Below are 21007 nucleotides of genomic sequence, written 5' to 3'. Positions count from 1 at the left end.
GCCATGGCCAGATAGAGGTGGGTAAGCATGATGAAAATAATAAAACCAATCTTGGCTGAAGGCATCAACACTTAAAGTCAAGTGATGGGGAGCAGGTGATCAGAAGAGAGGAGGATTGGTAGTATGGCATCAGTGAGTGAAACCCAAAAGAGAGACCCCCCATAATAGAAAACTTGGGGGGGTGAATAGATCATTCCATGGGCAGAATACAGTCCAGGCAAGATAGGCAGTTCACAAAAAGGTTTACAGCACCTGGTACATGGCAAGCAATAAAACTAACCCAAAGAAAATTGGCCAAATAACAAGGACCAGTTTTCTTATATAAACTGTCATGGGGAACCTGATCCAGGATCCCTTGCTTTCAAACAAGTAAGAAATTCTTTGGCAGCTGATATAAGAAAAATGAGGAGTTGTCATAATGTATCCTAACAAAATTATCCACTAGAGGGAGGGTAAGATATGGGAACAAGTACATTGATATGACTCATCCTTGGCCTATGCACCAGATGGGAAATTATGATTCAGAGATACTCCCCAACTAGAGAGGGAAGCCTCAGTGAAGAGGTGCAGGTCTGGTTTGGGTGGAGATAAAGGAACACCAATGATGATATTGAACTGGTCCAGCCATCAAGATAAATCCTTGAGCAAAGGAGAGAACAGATAAACCATTGTCAAAGTTTTTCATGAGAGGTTCCTCTGATTGTACAAAAACCAACAAAGGAGATGCATGTGTGTGCAACACAAAGAGATAAGCAGTTCCAGTGAAGTCATGATCACCAAACACTATGAGTACAATACAAGCACATCCTGTTGACTAGTAGTTCTGTAGTTCACCAACAGATAGGAGGAGGTTAGGAAGAGCTGAGAAATGAGTTTAAAAACAGTCCCAGGTGAAAAAGATTTTGAGTGGGAGTGAGGAAAACTTTGGAAAAGTTGACAAACACCTTCTCTTCAAGACACTGTACATAGACTGAATCAGAAAGAGAAAAGAAAACAAGACAAGGGCTAAAGGGGAGAAAACTGGAGTGAAAGTCCATGGGCAAAAAACAGAGTAACCTCTGTATGTACAGAACCAAATTTGATTAGTCTGAAGCTGAGTAGAGGAGGAAAGTAGGAATTAAAAGATAGGAAATTGGGGACCAAGTTGAGATACAATTGATTTGGGACAGTATGGAAGCAAAGGACAAAAACAAGGAAAGATAACGGGTAGCTTCAGCCCATGATTCAATGAAATCAGGAACACTTCCAAACTTTAGGGCATAAAAAGAACAAAGATCTCATACTAGGGAAGAAAGAAGTCAATAAGCAGAGGAGTAGTATTGGCCACAGTAGAGAGGTGAAGCAAATGGGAATTACCTGCAAATTTATCTGAGCCTGGTGGAGTGCCTAAGACTTGAGGTTTGAAGGAAAGAGATAGAGATATAGTAAAAAACAAGTGAAAACATGGTTGTTTGGCACTGGAGATCAAAACCAATACCAAATAATCTGTCCCCTCCACACATGCACACACACCCCAAAAACACAAGAACAAAAAAAAAAAAACAGGTGAAGTTAATTTCAAACTTAGAAATTGAGGAAGAGGATTCATTGTAATTATAATCAAGGCTATAAGAATCAGTTGGATGAAGAGAGCAAGGCTTGAGAATCAAGAATGTATCTGTTCAAGGAAAAGATAAACACGTTTGATTATGGTAAGGAGAAGAAGAATTTGACCCAGGAGAAAGACAAAAAACTCTGCACACCTGTGGAATTAAGTTCTGGTAATGAAATAAAGTTGACAGTTTTTTGTTAACAGGAAGAGAAATTCCCAATGCATAAGCAGGAGAAGGAAACAATCAAATTCGTCTCTCTATGCTCCCTTTAAAATGAGGGGAAGAAATGTCTGAATAAGGCCTTGATTGAAATATGACTGTCATATCATCTCCAGTGAACTTGCCACCACAAAGACATAGTTATTACATAACCCGTAAGAGGAAATTATTGACTCACATATTTAGCAGATGTAACATAAACTAATGTGTTTATAGTTTGAAGAAGAAAAGAAAGAAATTAAGTTCCTTAAACATCACATATCTTAATGTATTGAAAAATAAATATATTTTTGATGTATTCAATGCTGAGGAAAATGGCAAGGATTCATAACCAAAGAGAAAGTCAGTGTGCAAAGTGGTGTATCACCATCCTGCTGGTAAAAGGATTTTGCCATATAAAATCATTATATAGCAGCACAACTCATGAGAAATCCAGTGAGATTAGATGGAAGTTGTTTAAAAGGTCAGTAGAATGTAATTTTCTATAATAGAGTAGGTAGCTTAATTGTGCATAGAGGTGTGTATCATCTTAGAATTACAGAAACGTCATTAATCTTCATTAGATCGATATACAAGATTTTTACTGATATATATTATAAAATAAGTATGTACATCAATGTAACTGATAACATACTTTCTGGTGAACTTCTCTCAAACATGCATCTAACTCCATTCTTGCTCTTCTGACTTCAGCTCTGTGAGTTTGGGCTTGCTTCTCAAGTGCTTGTTTCTTCTCGACTTGCAGTTCTTCACGTATCAAACCTAAGCAAAAGGTTTATTAATATTGTCTGTTAAAGATTTAAAATAAAACTACACACAGTAAGAGTAATAAACTTGAGATTACTGAGAATGATTTTCTGGTGTTTTAGTTTTGGTTGATGCTTAGTATTAAGTTAAAGTTTTCAAATTCATTATCACACTAATTTTTTTTTTAGGAGTACAAATATAATATTACATTCATAACAATTATCATCTTTAAAATGCTCACTGTCTTAGAACAAATGCTTTTGGATCATTTTTCAGCCAGAGGTAAAAGAAACTTATTAATCCCTTGATTACTGATTTGCCATATAGGGTATGATCTGCATCTAGCAGTTGAATATTAGTGAGCTGCATATAGTATACAGGTAACAACATGTTTAAAGAAAAATAAACTCATTATTAACCCACTGAGAGATGGGTATAGAGTATGATCCACATCTTGCAGTTGAATATTAGTGAGCTGCATATAGTATACAGGTAACAACATGTTTAAAGAAAAATAAACTCATTATTAACCCACTGAGAGATGGGTACAGAGTATGATCCACATCTTGCAGTTGAATATTAGTGAGCTGCATATAGTATACAGGTAACAACATGTTTAAAGAAAAATAAACTCATTATTAACCCACTGAGAGATGGGTACAGAGTATGATCCACATCTTGCAGTTGAATATTAGTGAGCTGCATATAGTATACAGGTAACAACATGTTTAAAGAAAAATAAACTCATTATTAACCCACTGAGAGATGGGTACAGAGTATGATCCACATCTTGCAGTTGAATATTAGTGAGCTGCATATAGTATACAGGTAACAACATGTTTAAAGAAAAATAAGCTCATTATTAACCCACTGAGAGATGGGTACAGAGTATGATCCACATCTTGCAGTTGAATATTAGTGAGCTGCATATAGTATACAGGTAACAACATGTTTAAAGAAAAATAAACTCATTATTAACCCACTGAGAGATGGGTACAGAGTATGATCCACATCTTGCAGTTGAATATTAGTGAGCTGCATATAGTATACAGGTAACAACATGTTTAAAGAAAAATAAACTCATTATTAACCCACTGAGAGATGGGTATAGAGTATGATCCACATCTTGCAGTTAAATATTAGTGAGCTGCATATAGTATACAGGTAACAACATGTTTAAAGAAAAATAAACTCATTATTAACCCACTGAGAGATGGGTACAGAGTATGATCCACATCTTGCAGTTGAATATTAGTGAGCTGCATATAGTATACAGGTAACAACATGTTTAAAGAAAAATAAACTCATTATTAACCCACTGAGAGATGGGTATAGAGTATGATCCACATCTTGCAGTTAAATATTAGTGAGCTGCATATAGTATACAGGTAACAACATGTTTAAAGAAAAATAAACTCATTATTAACCCACTGAGAGATGGGTACAGAGTATGATCCACATCTTGCAGTTGAATATTAGTGAGCTGCATATAGTATACAGGTAACAACATGTTTAAAGAAAAATAAACTCATTATTAACCCACTGAGAGATGGGTATAGAGTATGATCCACATCTTGCAGTTGAATATTAGTGAGCTGCATATAGTATACAGGTAACAACATGTTTAAAGAAAATAAACTCATTATTAACCCACTGAGAGATGGGTACAGAGTATGATCCACATCTTGCAGTTGAATATTAGTGAGCTGCATATAGTATACAGGTAACAACATGTTTAAAGAAAAATAAACTCATTATTAACCCACTGAGAGATGGGTACAGAGTATGATCCACATCTTGCAGTTGAATATTAGTGAGCTGCATATAGTATACAGGTAACAACATGTTTAAAGAAAAATAAACTCATTATTAACCCACTGAGAGATGGGTACAGAGTATGATCCACATCTTGCAGTTGAATAACACTGCACTGTATACAGTATACAACTCACAAGAATTCTGTGAATGTTTGAAGCAGCTGCAGTCAAAGGGTTAAAAAATAAATTAATTCTGATGCAAACAACGTCTTAATTGAAAAACAAAAGCATTCAAATAAGAAAGCTAACTACTCCTAAGAATGTATAAAAAGTAAGTTCATAATATTTCATTAGAGCTCTTTAAAATATAATACTCATTTACCATATATTCAAATGTTCTTTGGCAAAATAGATAAACAAAAATTTCGATGTTCGACAGTGTAATAGTTTAGTGATCAATTACCATAGAAATGAGAAATGAAACAGTAGCTAAAAAAGAAGAAAAAAAACAACATAGATTTATTCAGGATTAAGAATTTGATTCCAGATTATTCAAATTTTAAAAAAGGAACTTCTTGAGGAAAAAGAGATTATACAGAATGTAAAACAAAAAACCGATTAAAGGAAAAGTAATAAGTGAAATCTTTGACTCAGATCTTTGGACAGATAACAAGAAGTGAATGTAAGTAACATATAAAACAAGTGCAACAAAAGAAATAGTTCATAAACTCACAGAAAAGTATTTAAATGTTCTACATAACTCAATGTAAATGTTTACAGAATTGAAATGAGACTAAACTTCTCTGTTGCTTGGGCACAATAAATATAAAAAAACAAAACATATTTCAATGGATTGGTGCCTATGAAAGTAGTATGAGGGGAAAAATAACAAATTACCAATATGAATAGCATGTTTCTTCTGAAGTCTTTCTCTCTCTTCATTCCAAAAGTGTTCTGATTCTAACGTCACTTGCTCTGTCTCAATCCTATGAGCTTCTCCTTGGGCTTCTAGTTCTTTTTGATGGCATGTCTCTAGTTGTTGCTTTTCTTCCTTGAAATGCAAAAGAACTATTTTAAATTGGATAGACATTATTATTATGTACATGTTATCAAAACATGCATATAGAAAGAGGAGTTGGAACCAAGGTTGCTCTAGTACCCTCACTTTTACGAATTCAACTTACAGAGCATCTGTAAAATGGAAACAAACTGAGCTTGAACAAGCCCATATTGAAGCCGAGAAAGAGCAAGCCTGTAAAGAAATAGAAAATAGACTCAACTTTGATCAACCAAGGCAAAACGACAACTTTAAACTCAATCGATATATTAAAGTACTACCATTAAATAAAAATAAAGTTTATAAATACCTCCAACATTTTGAGAAAGTTGTCCAAACCATGGAATGGTCCACTGAATTTTAAATTAAAATTTATGGTTATTTGAGATAAGAATATGTAACACTATGAATCAGAGACTTGTCCGAAATAAATTATAATACGTAACACCACACATACCCAATAAAACAATTCCTTTTCCTGAAGCTTAGTTTGTAATTTATCAGAGTATGAACACTCTAGAGTGATTATACGTTGCTTATAATCTTCTTCCAATTCTTTAAGTGCCTTCTGTAGCTTAGAGTGTTCACTTTGAGTTTCAGTTTTGATTTGGTTTACCTCTTTCAAATGTTTTTCTTCAGCTTCCTCAGACATCTTTTGCAGCTGAGTTATCTAAAATCAGACACAAATTTAACAAATTAATAAGGAAAGAGAAAAGAACAAAAGAGAAACATTTAATGAATAACATAATAAATATGGGGAGATTTTATATATATCTCCAATAATAAATATAAACAAATACTTTCATGGTTCATCAAAACCATTTTGATTTTAATTAGTTCAAAAATGTCGAAACTGTTATGGGCTGAAGAACTAATTTTAGTTCACACATATTTCCAATTAATTGTAGAGTTGTACAGACATGAATTATAAAGAATTATTGTATGAAATATAAACATGTTGGATTTGCACTATTTTATGATACAATGTGTCTGTAGTTATAAAATTTAGATATGACCCAGCAGTTCAGAAATGCTATCTTAGTTTTCCCACGAGTCTCTAAAGATATATCTTAAAAGTTTTTCAGGCCATCTGAGGATATAGTTTATCTTTTTCTCCATACATTCTTTTAAGGATTTATTTAAACTTTTCTTAGCCCTTTCAGGTTGTTATTATGCCCTTTTTTTCTGAATATGAAGACACATTTGTCTCTCTTATTTATATACTACATTACATTAAAAATTTGTTTACAGTTTTATGTCATATTTTTCAGCATTTTATAATTTTCCTACACTGAAAATAGATTTCCAATAAATACTTACCTGTTCATAGGTGAACTTAATCTTGGGGTGTATCGACTTGATGTGATTGTAAAAACTAAGTATGTGTTCTGTAGATGTGAATACTGAAATTGTATCATCAACATACCTGTACCAGTATAGAGGTGGGTGTAAGGCTGAATTGTTCGTTTGAGATTCAATCAGTGTGATAAAAATGTTGGCTAGAACTGGTGACATGAGATTCCCCATACTTAGGCCATTTATTTGTAGGTAGTTTTGGTTTTTAAATGTAAAGTTAGTTTTGGAAGTAGTGAATTCTATAAAGGTTGCTAATTGGTTGCTGGAGATGTGTATCAATGGGTTGATGTCTTGGATGTAAAGTTCTAAGGCTATCTTGCAGGCTTCAGTTGTTGGGACTACTATCTTTCTTGATATTTCTTGGGATATTTTCTTGATATTTAAACTGTTTTCCTTGTTTTGGATGTGTTTCATGTGGGTTACCAAACTTGGCAAAGGAGATGAGTCACTTCTACTGTCATTTGCTGCCAAGTAGAACCAATGATGCTGGTTATGTGGTACTATGTTTTGTACAACGTTCCCTGTATAACAAGTTACAGCACCATAGCAGTGTAGAAAGTGTATCTCAGAAGGACTGATATGGGTATTAAAACTCTTACTGATAAGCAGAGAAGAACGTTTTGACTTTTCTAGGCCATCTTCAAGTTAACAAAGATGACCTAGGAAGGTCGAAACATTGTTCTCTCTTTATCAATAAAAGTGTTAATACACACACCAGCCATTCTGAGATACATTTTTATTTCAAATGGGTTTCTTGTTATCAAGGAGATACTTACCTCTCTCCTCCCACAATAGCTTTTCTCAATCTTTCAGTGCTTTTTAATACATTGAAAAGAAGCAGCTTATTTCTTAGCTAAGTAATATCTGCATAGATTGGATGAATGTTTGGTGTCATTATCTTCTTGATAGCAGAAACAAACTACTGGTTATACCATGATTGATCTGATGGTATTTGCACTGACTCATTATTGCATCTGTTTTGCAAATATCTCCTACTATCTTGATAGAAAAAAAAACCCAAATTATCACACTGCTTCTCCCATGCTTTATGGAAGGTGATACACATTAAGGTAAACATCTTTTACGTTTCTTTTTCTGGACCTACAACCTACACTTTGAAACAGCTATTTCAAACTTGGACTCATCTGTCCATAACACCTTTTCAATCATCAACAGACCAGTTTTGTATGTTTTAGCAAATTTCCGTTTTTTGATAATATTTGTAGACTGAATTTTTAACTGCAATACAACCAAATATTCCATTATCATTGAGTTTTTTTAATACTGTAGATCTGGACAATTTTCTATCATTTGGTACATGGTAATTTATCTCACGCTTGATATCAATAGCAGTCCTCTTTCTGTCCTGAAGGATACATAAACAAAGACACTTAACATCAGTATCACTGAGTTTAGGTATTCTGTCTCTTCCTTTCCTATTTTTAAATTTACCTGTCTCAATCTCATGATCTAGGGTGTATGTTACAATGTTTGGAGAGCATTTCAAGTCTCCAGCTATTTCTCAGAGAATCCAATCAGCATCACACTAAACTTTCATGTGAATTCTCTGCTCTAGTGAAAATTCTCTATGCTTTTTGGGCCATGATATGACAACAAAAATTGATATACAGCATTAAACACTACATATTAATGCTTGTGGAAAAATGATACATTCTTTGGAGAGAACCTGGTTGGAACAGGGTAAGTGACTGGTCACTAGATTCATAATGCTAGGAACATGACCAACCAAGATCACCATGCAGTGGTCATGGGCCCGGTAAAGAAGATCCAGAGTCTGGAAACATGGATTTGGTTTTCCCTTGCTTGGTGACACAGCTGATGATAAGTTGGAATGAATCATAACCACTCATCCTTTCAGAAGTAAGAAGAAATGATACAGAACCTAAAGAATTACCAAAAGTTCTGGGTTGTTGAAAATGTACAGTAGCCTCCTCAACAGGTCATTAATCATATATCCCCTGGGATTCAAGGAAAGCACCCAAATCTACCAAGAAGGTATTGGTAAACAGATGAGATTCCAAATAAAGTGTAGAAATGGGAACCCCCACTGTAGTCAGTTCCCTGTCAAGCAACAAAGCAATGTTGGTCATGAACTTAGGAAGAAAGGTAATGGAATGGTCCAAAGGATCATGGGAGAAGTTCCAATGGTCAAGAAGCATCCACTGAAGAAAATGCCTGTGATTTTGATCCAAGGGAATGAGAACTTCTGAGAAAGCCTACCTCCCCAAAAGAGAGACTATCCTTGTGCAGTGAGAAAAGAAGGTATGAATATTGATACTGCTTGTCCTATATCCCTGAGTCAAATGGAAAAGGATGAGTCTGATGACCATGTGAAATGAAGAAAATCACCAATGGAATAAGTTAGTGAGTGGAGTTAAGAATGGACTTCTCCAAATGGATAAGGAAACTCCATCCTATTAGTTTCCTAAAGAAGTAAGCAGGCATAACTGATCAATTAGGCATGAAAGGAAGTGAGAAGGAGCCAGCTCTCAATAAAAAAGAAAGTCTGAAGACACAATGAGTGAAAATGAGGGGCAAAAGAGTATACTACTCAAGAAAACACACAAAGCCACAGAACAAGCACCTGAAACTGAAAAACATAATGTGACACTGAAGCAATTGGACTATGAAGAGAGGCACCTGTCACAACGATTTGGTCATCCAGAGTCCCCAAAGTGAGAGGTTAGATTTTATGGTGAAGCAAGGTGGCTCCAGATAAGAGTTCAACTGGGAGTTCATTTTATGGGAGTAAAACCTCAGTTAAGTGAGTACTTCCCAAGTGACAGCCCCTTTGTGTAATGGGTCTTGAATGTATTAGGTAAGATGGCTGGAAGATGTACAATCCAGAAGAGTAAGGATAGAGATCTCGGAAGTGGATAGGGAGGGGAGTGTAACTGAAAGCAGAAACCTCCAGACAGAACCCACAGAATACAAGGAACTATCATGAAGTGTAGCTAAAAATGACATAAATTAAATATACTTAGAGAAAACACTCAGTACTAAAAAATAACAAAAGCTAGAAATTTGTAAAATTTACAAAGTACATAAAAATAATAAACTTTAAAAGTCTTAAATTTGACAGAAAACAATAAGTAACACATAAAGTACAAAACCAGTAAAATTACTCAGAAGTTAAAAGAACTGATAAAACTAAAACCTATCTTGGAGAACATGAGAATAAAAAACACCCAGTTAACAATAACAAAATCTGACTCAAATTTAACCCTGAATTAGAAGTGAGTACTAAAAAAAAAAGGAACTTCCAACCTAGTTAACATAAAGAGTGTAAGGAAGTATAAATAATGAGTCAACACACCCACAAAAATTGGCTGAAGTCACAATTACCCAAATAGTAACTATCGTGCAAAGCCCATATTTATACCAAATATGAAATAAAACAAAGTAATAATCAAACTGTAAATGAAAATTTAAACTAAAGTACCTCAGATATTAAAAGTATTATAAAATCAAACTTAGTAAATATACACAAGTTCATATAAACATGCTAAACATGGGTGTACCTTCTGGGAGGGAGAAATGCATGCTGAAAAACTTATTATGGATCTGTGAAAAGAGAACAATACCTAATCCAGGATATTACATGGAGGCATGGTATCAGGGGGAAAGTTCCATAGAAAGAAATGTGAATTTTCCATTTATGCTACTTCAATGCCTTGTGTCAGCACAATAAGGCCATGTTGACCTAAATAAACTTGATTATTTTACACAGTAATGAAAAAGCATACTGGATACCATACATTTACAAACTTTTGCCGCATACCATTTGGGAAACACTGCACTAGAATGTTAATAAAGAAAGTGAAGATTGTTTTCAAATAGTATAGAAAGCTAGCTGCACCAGTATAGATGGTACAGTAAGATTGGTGGAGAGAAGTCACATGTTCAAAAAAGGATGCAAAACTGATGGGCTATAAAGACTGGTATGCTATAGCAACATTTTTTAACAATAGTAAGATGGCAGACCTGGACTGAGATGGTTAAGTGGAAGTAGTATCATTTCAAAAATGCTTCTAAATTTTTCTAATTATATCTTGACAAGCAATAAGTGTATATCTAATATTAGAAGAATTTGATACTGAAATTAAGATAAATCATAACCCGAGGATTAAGAGATAAATAAAAAACTTTCAATAATACACTGTATTATAAAACCATGGCTATAAAATATCAGATGTTTGCAGAAGTAGCTTGATTTTTAAAAAAAAATATTTACTGATATACAGAACCAAACTGATAAAATTCATTTAACCTGTTCCATCAACTCAGTAATCTTGCTCTGCCATCCTCTCTTGGATGCTTCAAACTCCATTGATTTTCTGGTATTAGCTTCTTCAAGAGCTGCTGTACCTTGAGATGTGATTTCTTGTTTCATTTGATCAAGTTCTTTCCTGTAAAGAGAAAACACAGCTTACACAGAAAAATGACTGCTGATATATGAGGGTAATAAAAAAGAAACGTGATAAGTATGATTTTATTTCTTATGAAACAACTCTATATGACTACAACCAATACACACACACACACACATATATATATATATAAACAAATGCTGTTGAGAATGTGAAAACCAAGCTTGGCTTCTCAACATGATTCCAATCAAGTATGATGGTTTTGATAAATAGTTCTTTGAGCTTTGTTATTGTGTGGTAAAATGCAGGTGTGTTTTTTTAACGTAACCATGTACATTTATTCATCAAATATAAGGAAGAAAGGTTCAACAGAACCACCTTCAGAATATTAGAAAAGGTGAAAGGCATAAGGCACTATGCTGGTATGAAGAGAGACTCCCCATTAAACATTCTAAATACATTGTTTATACATCAAGAGATATGAACTTGGCATTTTAATTTTACTAGAGAGTGTCTTTTGGCAGTGGACATACTGAACTATTAACCTTTGCTGGTCATAATTTATTCATGTCTAACATTTGGGAGGAACAATATGTTTTTTGAATCTTGTAAAACTAAATTATAAACACAAATAATTTTACTTTAAACTTGAAAAGCTTACATTTCAATTACGTCATGTTCATATACATAGATATATTAAAAAAGAAAGATCTCTGCTTTACTACTAAATGGCATACATGTTAAATTATAAATCAAGGTGTTTACTACAATATTACATGTAATATGTGACACACTTTAAAATCACAAATATGATAGATCTAGTGTACACCATTAAACAAGATTTTTGCTATTTCTATGAAACAGTTATATGATATTACTAAATCACAAATATAAAAATATATCTACATGAACATGAATACATGCTTTTCAATGAGAATTATGAAATTATTACTAAATGTCAGATGTACGTTACATTAGTAGGTGAAACATATGATACATAACATAATTACTCTCGATGTTATGTGAACACAGACAACATTGCTAGGGGACCAAAGGTCAGATGTACTCTCCCCCTTTCTTTTTCAACCAGAGGAAAGAATGTATTGCTCCATACTATGAGTGATGTGAACTTAAGTAAAACATGTGCTTCTTTAACAACTTAACTTGCCTCACTGTATCACTGATAAATTTAAACTGCCTAACTGTTGCATTGAACTTTGACAGTAATTATGATTGTATGTTGCTAAGTAAACTGTATGCAACAATATTAAATGAGTGCATAGTACAGTACTGAACGTAATGTATGATACATTACTGAATAAACAGCTTTTGTTACTTTGGAGAATATGGGAATTTCAAGCACTTTATAGATCATAGATATTATCAGAAAGTAGACAAAATGTTAGTTTTATATTAATATACTCAAACCTACAAAGACAATAAGTTAATAAAACATTAACTACATAAATATCAATTTAATTTTTTTAAGGTTTATACATATATGTATATAACATTTAACACATTGGCTTCCAAGCCTATTTTGCTGATACTTTCCAGGGTCCCACTAGTCATTTTACAATTACTTTTTAAGAAGATCATATATATGTAGCTGTTGTGTCCCAGCCAATAAGTGGCCCTTTAAAAAGAAAATAGAGCAAGACTCATCAGTGGGTCTTACTGGCAGACTACCACAATCCACTGGTGGGTCACGTGGGAGGCAACGCATTAAACAAGGTAACAGAGAATCAGTGTGGATGGAGTGAAGAAAGGTATATTAATGTTTGGTTTGTTGCAGTATATCATTTTTAAATAAAGAATCTTAAATATCTGGGATAACTATGAACTACAGAAAATGGACAGAAATGTATGTATTAACCAAGATACATCTTTTAACACAAAGTACTGGGTGACATGTAGACCAATCTTGATGGAAAGATTAAAATCAACAACAGAATATTTTTGAGTTATATAAGTTTGTTGATGGATAATACCGACACAACTAGCAATGTTAATAACTTAATTTTCAACTTATGTTGAAAAGTCAGTAACCATTCTGATCTAAAACATCAACTGTGGTTATTTCCTTTAAAACTAACCCCTTTGCTAGTGCATCCTGTTAGTGCACATTGTGGGCACTTTTTCAGATTTCAGGGGCATTTGAGAAGAAATACTTTTGTGCTATGGCCCTTGAAAGTGTCCTCAGCTCCCATATTGGGAACCATCTTATATATGTACATATATAATGAAAGGAAAGCTCTCTAAATACTGAATTTGTAACACACAAATTTCCAAATGCTCATGTTATATGTATATTTAAGAAACAGTAAACAAATCTCAAAATGTTTATGTTGTGTGTATATGTATGTTACAAAATTCACTGTGTATACATACACAAGACCTTCAATAGATCATCATTCTAAGATATAATAAGTACTGTATACTTTAGTCACATACTGAAATAATGTAAGTATTCTGATTGACAGACTGTTAAATCTTAATACAATACCTCATTTCTTCCTGCCAACTTTTATTCAATGAACTGGTCAGTTGCTCCTGTTGTTTGACATGTTCTTTTTGAATTGAGACCTTCTCTTCATCCCAGATCTTCTGTTTAGCAACAAGCTCTTCCTAGTAAGATTTATGGATTTTTCATTATTGTCCTTGCACAAAACTATCCATTTAACTCATGGAAACAATATTTTGAAATAAGGAGTTAATAAACACGTGTACATTAACGTATATGAAATAGTATAAACATTCTATACATAATATACTCACTGAAAGTTTTAAGTTCAAGTTTTGTTTGTTTTTGGATTAAGAAGGTCATAAATTTAATTGTTTTAGCTGGATGAATGGCTGAATATTTAAAGAGCCGATTAATAGGCAATACATAACTGCAAGAGCAATATATATGATAAATGTTTGCAAATCTAATTTTTAGAAAGTTAATAAGGACTAGTTTAACACAATTTACAACTTAGAAGTAAAATGAAGGACCACACACTAGCAAGCAATACAGATGGAATGAGTTAACTGGATAATAAAGTTTTGAGCTTGGAGTGATAGACAATGCACAATTGTAACACACAAAGTCTGGCACTCAAAATCCAATACTCAGTTAATTCAATCAAGTGTGTGTGGTGGGGGAAGCAGGGTCATTAGACAAAGGAGTTTTTGTATTAATAGTAACTAATTTATTTTTAGGTTTCTCTAAAATATTTTTGTTACTGTCTTTGTACCAAAATAAATTTTCTTGGTAAGAAGTCATGGTAAAAATAATCTTGTCACCAAAGTGAAACACGTTACAATGCCTCAGGATGTGATATACAATTTCTTCAGATGGTTTATACGAGAAAAACTTTTTCGTGCTTTACTATTGATATACTCCACATTTTCCCACTCTTGCCTCTCATGTATCAACTTTGTATTTATTTACACATACACTTCAAACCACGTTTTGCAGGTTCTCTTACTGTTATCTTTCTTAGTGATATTTAAGTGTGCTCTGTATATACAACATTAACAAACATCACCCTAAGAAAGGTTAGGCCAAAAGACTGTGTCAAATTAACGACTGTGTCCTAGATTTTATATCAGATGTAGCATTTTTCTTTAGTTCTTAAACTTTATCTAAAGCATACCCCAGGTCTGTTTTTAATAAAGACTTTGTGTTTATAAAATGTATGGAGAGAAATAGTTGATGACAGCTACATACAAATATAAAATATTTGTGAACAGATTTCCTTCTAGATTCCCTGCAGAAAGCTGAACTATGTAAGAGTCACCTCTCCTAGTCTGCAAAGAGTAAAATAATAAAGAACAGGAAAAAAATGTTTTATTTAATAGTGTGTTGTTTATATGGGGAAAACTGGGACATGCCTTTTACTTCAACTAACATAAAACTGCTTGAATAACTTTGGATTAGTATGAAAGTTAAAGAATGAGGGCTGATGTTATAAATAATAATAACATGCCTGATTTTCTCTGTGTTTCTGTTATCATAGTTGTTTCCATGCTCTCTTCTGATTCTTATATATGTCAGTACATATGTGTGTTTTTTTTTATAGCAAAGCCACACTGGACTATCTGCAGAGCTCACCAAGGGGAATAGAATCCCTGATTTTAGCGTTGTAAATCTGTAGACTTACCACTGTACTAGCAGGGGACATTGTCAGTACAAACTTTGCAGCAACAGAATGAAGAAAATATTACAAACCTGAGATTTATGAAGACTCTCTTTCACTTCTTTTAGCTCACTTTTAGTTGTTGTGAGGTTTTCTTCCAGTTGGGTCACCTGTAGTGACAATGATGTTACCAGTTTTTGAGTACTATTCAAATTCTTATTTCTTTCATCTAAAGCCATATGTAAACTGGTGGCCTTTTCATCCTCTTCTTGAGACATATTCTTTAACTGTTTTTCCAGGTTAGCAATAATCATTTCATATTCCTGCTTCTGTGATTCCACCACTTGTCTTTTGTCTTTAAGTTGATTTTCAAATTCCTTATGCAAAGGTTAATATATAATTAGTGAAGTAAATATAGAAGAAAAATATAATTCATTACAACACAGAAAACCTTTATTAAAGTAGAAATGATACTTTTAAGAAACAGTATATATCATTTTATTACAATTTACAGCTTTTACAGTAAGGAAGATTTGTTTTTAGAACAGGTGTGACATTTTGTTCACTAGTGCAATCATTCTCATAATGAGTAGACAAGTTTAAAATAAGGATAAAAATGTGTGTTATAGCTTGTGCTTGGAATGGCTTTCAGTGGTTGAAATCAGAGAGAGAAATTAAAATATTACACATAATTTTTAAAATATCATCTATTCTTATGTTCAAAAACGCTGATGTGAACTATTCTGTATCTTTCTTTGAAGTGTAATTTACAAGAATGGGATAAGTGAAATTAAATAATAGGTGAATTAAACTTTAATACAGTAAAAAAAACACAATACAATTATGTTTCTGAGCTAACAAACACACAATATACATGAATGCTGTCACTTTAAAGAAAAGGTTTAAATTGCTTGAGCTAGTAAAGTGACATCTCACAAATGTAAAGGAGAATTAAATATATTCAATTTATTATTTTAAGTAAATGATATATTTTATTCAAATCCTAAGTCAGATTGACTATATATGAGATTTGAAACAAACTGGTTTAGTGAACGTAACTTACCTTGAAAGTGTATTGGTTGATATAATTTAACATCTACTACAGAAATGAAAGCCAAAACTTGTCCTAATGAGTACTGATTTGCAATTTATTCTGTTACAAAATTAAACTTACAATAATAAATTTAATCAAACTGGAAGACATATATAAATTAGAGTGAAAAATGTATCTGGGTTAAAAGTCTATAAAAATACTAAGGCTTCTAATTTTAACATATAACATTTTCACTGAAATCGAGTCACATTTTGTTATGTTTAAAATGTTGACAACCACTGGCTATAGATTTCTCCAGACCAATCACAATGCGGAATTTTTATCCAACTTTCTAGAACCCAGGAGAAACACTCCACTAGTTAAACAATGGTTAATAGGTTGCATGACATGTCATTTCTGAACAGTATTTGTTTATGCATGCATTTTGATACTATATCTTTGTTTTCAATATTTATCACTACAACAACAACAAGTTGTGTAATGGACCTTTTAATGACAAACCATTAAAAAAATCACCAAAAAAACGTATTACTCATATTTTGGAATAAAATGGGATCTGCACAAAGTATGTATCATTTGTGTTGAAGAGTTGAGGCAATGGAATAAAGGTAAAAAAAGGTCTTTGTCTTTCGGAATTCTACCCTAAAAACCACAGAGATAACTACCATTTTTGCTCACATAAAATACAAGACTACAACACTTAAAATAAAAATGGCATTTCTTATTTGAACCTCCAATCTGCTGTTGTTCATGGACTAGATGTACCTGTACCTGCTTCATGAGAGAATCTTGTTAGAGTTTCATCTGATTCTGAATCTCAAGCCAATAAAAATGATGATAGTAAATGTTTTCAGCCTGAAACGTTTATTGAACCACAACTTTTCACACAAGGTGAATTCAATGATTTGGTTAGGAATTGGACTTTCCAAAGGTTTCTTCAGAGGTTTTTGGGTCTAGACTTTGGGCTGAGAACTTAGTTTCACTGGGGACATCATTTTACTGGTACAAAAATAGTGATTGACAGAGTTTATAACATACTTTTTGCAAAAAGATTCACTGGTTTATTGAAAAAATATTGCTGAATGCTAGGAGCTGCAGTCTAAGAACCATGTAAATGGTAATTGTTCAAAGATTCCTCCAAAAGAGGTCTAAAAGATATTCTCCTTGAGAATAATAACATATGTACATCTGTTTATGTTGTTCATTTGGTTCACTTGAAGAAAGTGTACAAAAATCTCGAATTTTTTCTTCGTAAAGTAAAATACAAAGAACATGGTTAGCTTCTTTTTGGAGACTTAAAAGCCCTTAGTATGTTGTTGGATCAATAACATTTTTATACAAAGTTTCCATATTTTTTGTGTGAAATGAACAGCAAAGTATGAAATTCAGAACTGGATATAGAAGCAATGGCCACACAGAGTCATTCTAATAGCAGGATCAAAAAACATTGAACATGAAAGTTTGGTTAACATAAAGAAAGTCCTGTTACTTCCACTTCACATAAAGCTGGACTTCATGAAGCAGTTTGTAAAGTCCTTAGACAAAGAAAACGACAATTTCACATATCTATGTGAGCAATTCCCAGCTCTTTCAGAAACAAAACTCTAAGAAGAGATTTTTTGTTGGACCTTAGATTAGGAAATTATTTTGGATGAAGAGTTCAAAAAGAAAATTAGAAAAGTTGAAAAAGAAGCATGTATTGCCTTTAAAAACGTTATTAACAAAGTTTTTGGAAACAACAATGACCCAAATTACAAAAATATTGTCAATAACATGCTCGATAAATTCAAAGAGTTGGATTATAATATGAGCTTTAAGGTTCATTTCTTATACTATTGGTTATTTCTCTGAAAATATTGGTGCTGTCAGCAAAGAACAAGAGGAAATGTTTCATTAAGACATAGGGAAATGAGGAGGATGTGACAGGTAATGTGGAACATCAGCATAGTGGCTGATTACTGCTGGTCATTGAAACGAGATATTTCAAGTGCAATACATAAAAGAAGGGCCACAACATGTAGTTTTGAGACTAAAATACACAGATTTCACAAATAAAATCAGGGTGAATGAAGATGCATATTGTTTGACATTACTGATTTTCCCTTCAGTTTGTCTGTATTTCTGTTAATAAAGATAATAAAAATATTTCATTGTGGTAAATGAAACAATAATTTGATTTAAGTTTTTCTTCCCAATTTGTAAAAAATTCGAACCTAAAAGGAAAAAAAAAAGACCATTATTTTTTAAATCTGCATATCAAATTACAGAAAATTCATTATTAAAACCAGACACACACACACACCTCTATTTTGTTCTTCATTTTGTGATCCCACTGGTTATTTATGGTCACAATTTGAGTTCTGTGTTGTTCTCTCAGTTCTTGGAGTTGTTTTTCATATGTAGCTTGTACAGCTTCTTCCCTTTCTGAACTTTGACATTTAAGAGCAATCCTCTTTTGTTCAAACTGTTCTTGAAGCCTGTTCTTAGACCCTTCTAACTCTTCCAGGTCCTTTGTGTTAAAACAATATTATATCTTTAAGATATTATTTTTAATGAAAACAAAATTTTCCAAAACTTTTAAGTTTTGACACAAATTTAATCTAGTGTTTAAAACTTTTAACTGGGAATTAATAAATGGAAATATAATGATTAAAACTCCAAATGAGAGACAAAGATAAAACAGTTATAAAAAAATTATAATGTTTTTATCAGATACTTTACATTTGTAACACAAACCTTTTTCAAGTTTGATATATTAGAAAGTAATTCTGCTTCTGTCTGTTTGGCAGATGTTTCGGACTCTGACTTTGATTTTTCTAGTTTTTGAACTTTTTCTTTTAGCATTGCAATATTCTCTTTAAGATTGAGAATCGTAGTCTCATGTTCCAGTTTGGTTGCTTCCAGCAAAGAGATGTGATCTGAATAACAGTAACATTCATTAGATGTACAATGTACAGAGACGTGATTTTAACAATGGCAATATACCTTAGATGCACTGAGTACAGATATATGATTAAATAATGACCACTCATTTTAGATGTAGTCAGTACAGTTATATGATTTAAATAATGGTCACATACTTCAGATGTATTTGGCACAGAGATATGATTTAAATAATGGTAAGATACTTTAGATATATTTGGTATTAATGGTAACATATGTTAAGCTTCAAACCTTTGTTAGTTTTAGTTTGTTTTACCGAATGCTTCTGAAGAAGTCGTAAAGTGAAACATTGAGTATTCAATGAAATAGAAACATTTTGTTGTTATTAGTCATTTATATCTAGTATTAATACATTAATTGTACTTAACACAGAGATTTCACCAAAATGACAGCAAAATATGTTACTGTATTCAGGACACAGGTTTGATCAAAATAACAGTATTATGCAATCTAAGTAACATACTTTTTTTCAACTCAACACAAGGATGTGATCCAATCAAAGGCAACATACAGCTAAAAGTATGTACATAGATCACATCATTGTAAACAGAATTAAAATATCTGTTAATTACAGTACCTAAGGAAGCTGCACAAAAGATTATTGAATTATCATCTCTAACAAAGTGACCTTCCATTTCCTCACTGATCCACCTACTAACATGACCTACAAGCATACACAGTGTTTCATCTGACACTATTATTTTATAACATAAAACTTAATAGATATACCTACATCTTCTGTGCAATACAGTTGAAAACTGGGCATGTTCCTAATGCTTAATTAATTGTTTATAAAAATGTACAAAAATAATGGAAGAGAAAAAATGTTTACTCTATTATGTATTAGGTTTTTTTTTAAAAAAGTCATAATTTTTCTGTTTTTCCTTAATGCAAGTATGAAAAACATTAGTCCTTATATTTCTTTTTAAATGTGTTTTCTGAAAAAACAATGAACATATTAAATGTTAGTGTTAACAGAAAAATTTCTGTTAGGATGTTCGTTCAGAGAAGTAATAAACTGGCAAACAACAATTTATATACATAATGAAGAGGTTTATTTTTGTAAAATAACATATGCACACCTGTGATGTTTTTCTTTTACTAAATATATGAAGGGTATGTAGTTGTTTTACATACAACTTACTTTAAACATCATATACACAGATGACAAGCTAAACTTCAGGATTTGTGAAGGCTCAACACACTTCTGTTCTATAGATAGAAATGCAAGTTAATTTTACTACATATATCATAGATATTTCATAATAAAACTGAAGACCAAATAAGAAAGGCATCAGGAAAAAAAAGACAGAGCATCCCTTCTCTATTAATTCTAAGTTGAACATTTTTCATTTTTTGTTCCACAACTTCTACATGTTATGTAGAACTTTCTTTATTTAAGAAAAATAAATGAGTCATAAGAAACAAGTGATTAGCATATGATAAAGAAGCTATTGTGGAAGTAAATATCTCTGAAGAGAGAGTAGATGTCATAAAGCCACCACCATAATTTAAATGCTTTAAATATTACCAAATTCCACAAAAAATAAAAAAAATGTAAAGTTATAAGGTTTTAAATGTATTACCATTCATCTGTATAATCTGTTTCCTAACTTTATCCTTTTGATATTTAAGACGTTTAAGTTAGAATTATGTATACTGGGTTGTTTGAAATCATGCATTACATATAGGTACTGCAATGGACAAGTTGAGCAGTTGTATAACATTAGTGGCAGAGTGTAGAGCATGTGGATTAACCCAGAACCT

The 21007-nt window shown here is 32.4% G+C and overlaps 1 protein-coding gene across 3 annotated transcripts in view; it reads right to left on the bottom strand.

Moving 5' to 3' along the window:
- Positions 1–21007, bottom strand: part of LOC143257518 (protein FAM184A-like) — a 104848-nt gene that overhangs the window by 21957 nt on the left and 61884 nt on the right. For all 3 annotated transcript variants that reach the window (XR_013031895.1, XM_076516289.1, XM_076516290.1), the window contains 8 exons: positions 19034–19215; positions 18600–18806; positions 15336–15620; positions 13626–13747; positions 11020–11158; positions 5830–6042; positions 5213–5366; positions 2446–2573 (listed from right to left, as the gene is read on the bottom strand). Coding sequence is in view for 2 of the 3 variants with exons in the window: in XM_076516289.1 (XP_076372404.1) it covers positions 2446–2573; positions 5213–5366; positions 5830–6042; positions 11020–11158; positions 13626–13747; positions 15336–15620; positions 18600–18806; positions 19034–19215 (1430 nt within the window). In the remaining variant the exon portion in view is untranslated. The remainder of the gene's footprint in view (positions 1–2445; positions 2574–5212; positions 5367–5829; positions 6043–11019; positions 11159–13625; positions 13748–15335; positions 15621–18599; positions 18807–19033; positions 19216–21007) is intronic.

Source organism: Tachypleus tridentatus, chromosome 7, assembly GCF_004210375.1.
Source record: "Tachypleus tridentatus isolate NWPU-2018 chromosome 7, ASM421037v1, whole genome shotgun sequence".
Lineage (NCBI taxonomy): Eukaryota > Metazoa > Arthropoda > Merostomata > Xiphosura > Limulidae > Tachypleus > Tachypleus tridentatus.
Note: the sequence above shows the minus strand (reverse complement) of the source record. Positions and strands in the feature narration are given on the sequence as shown.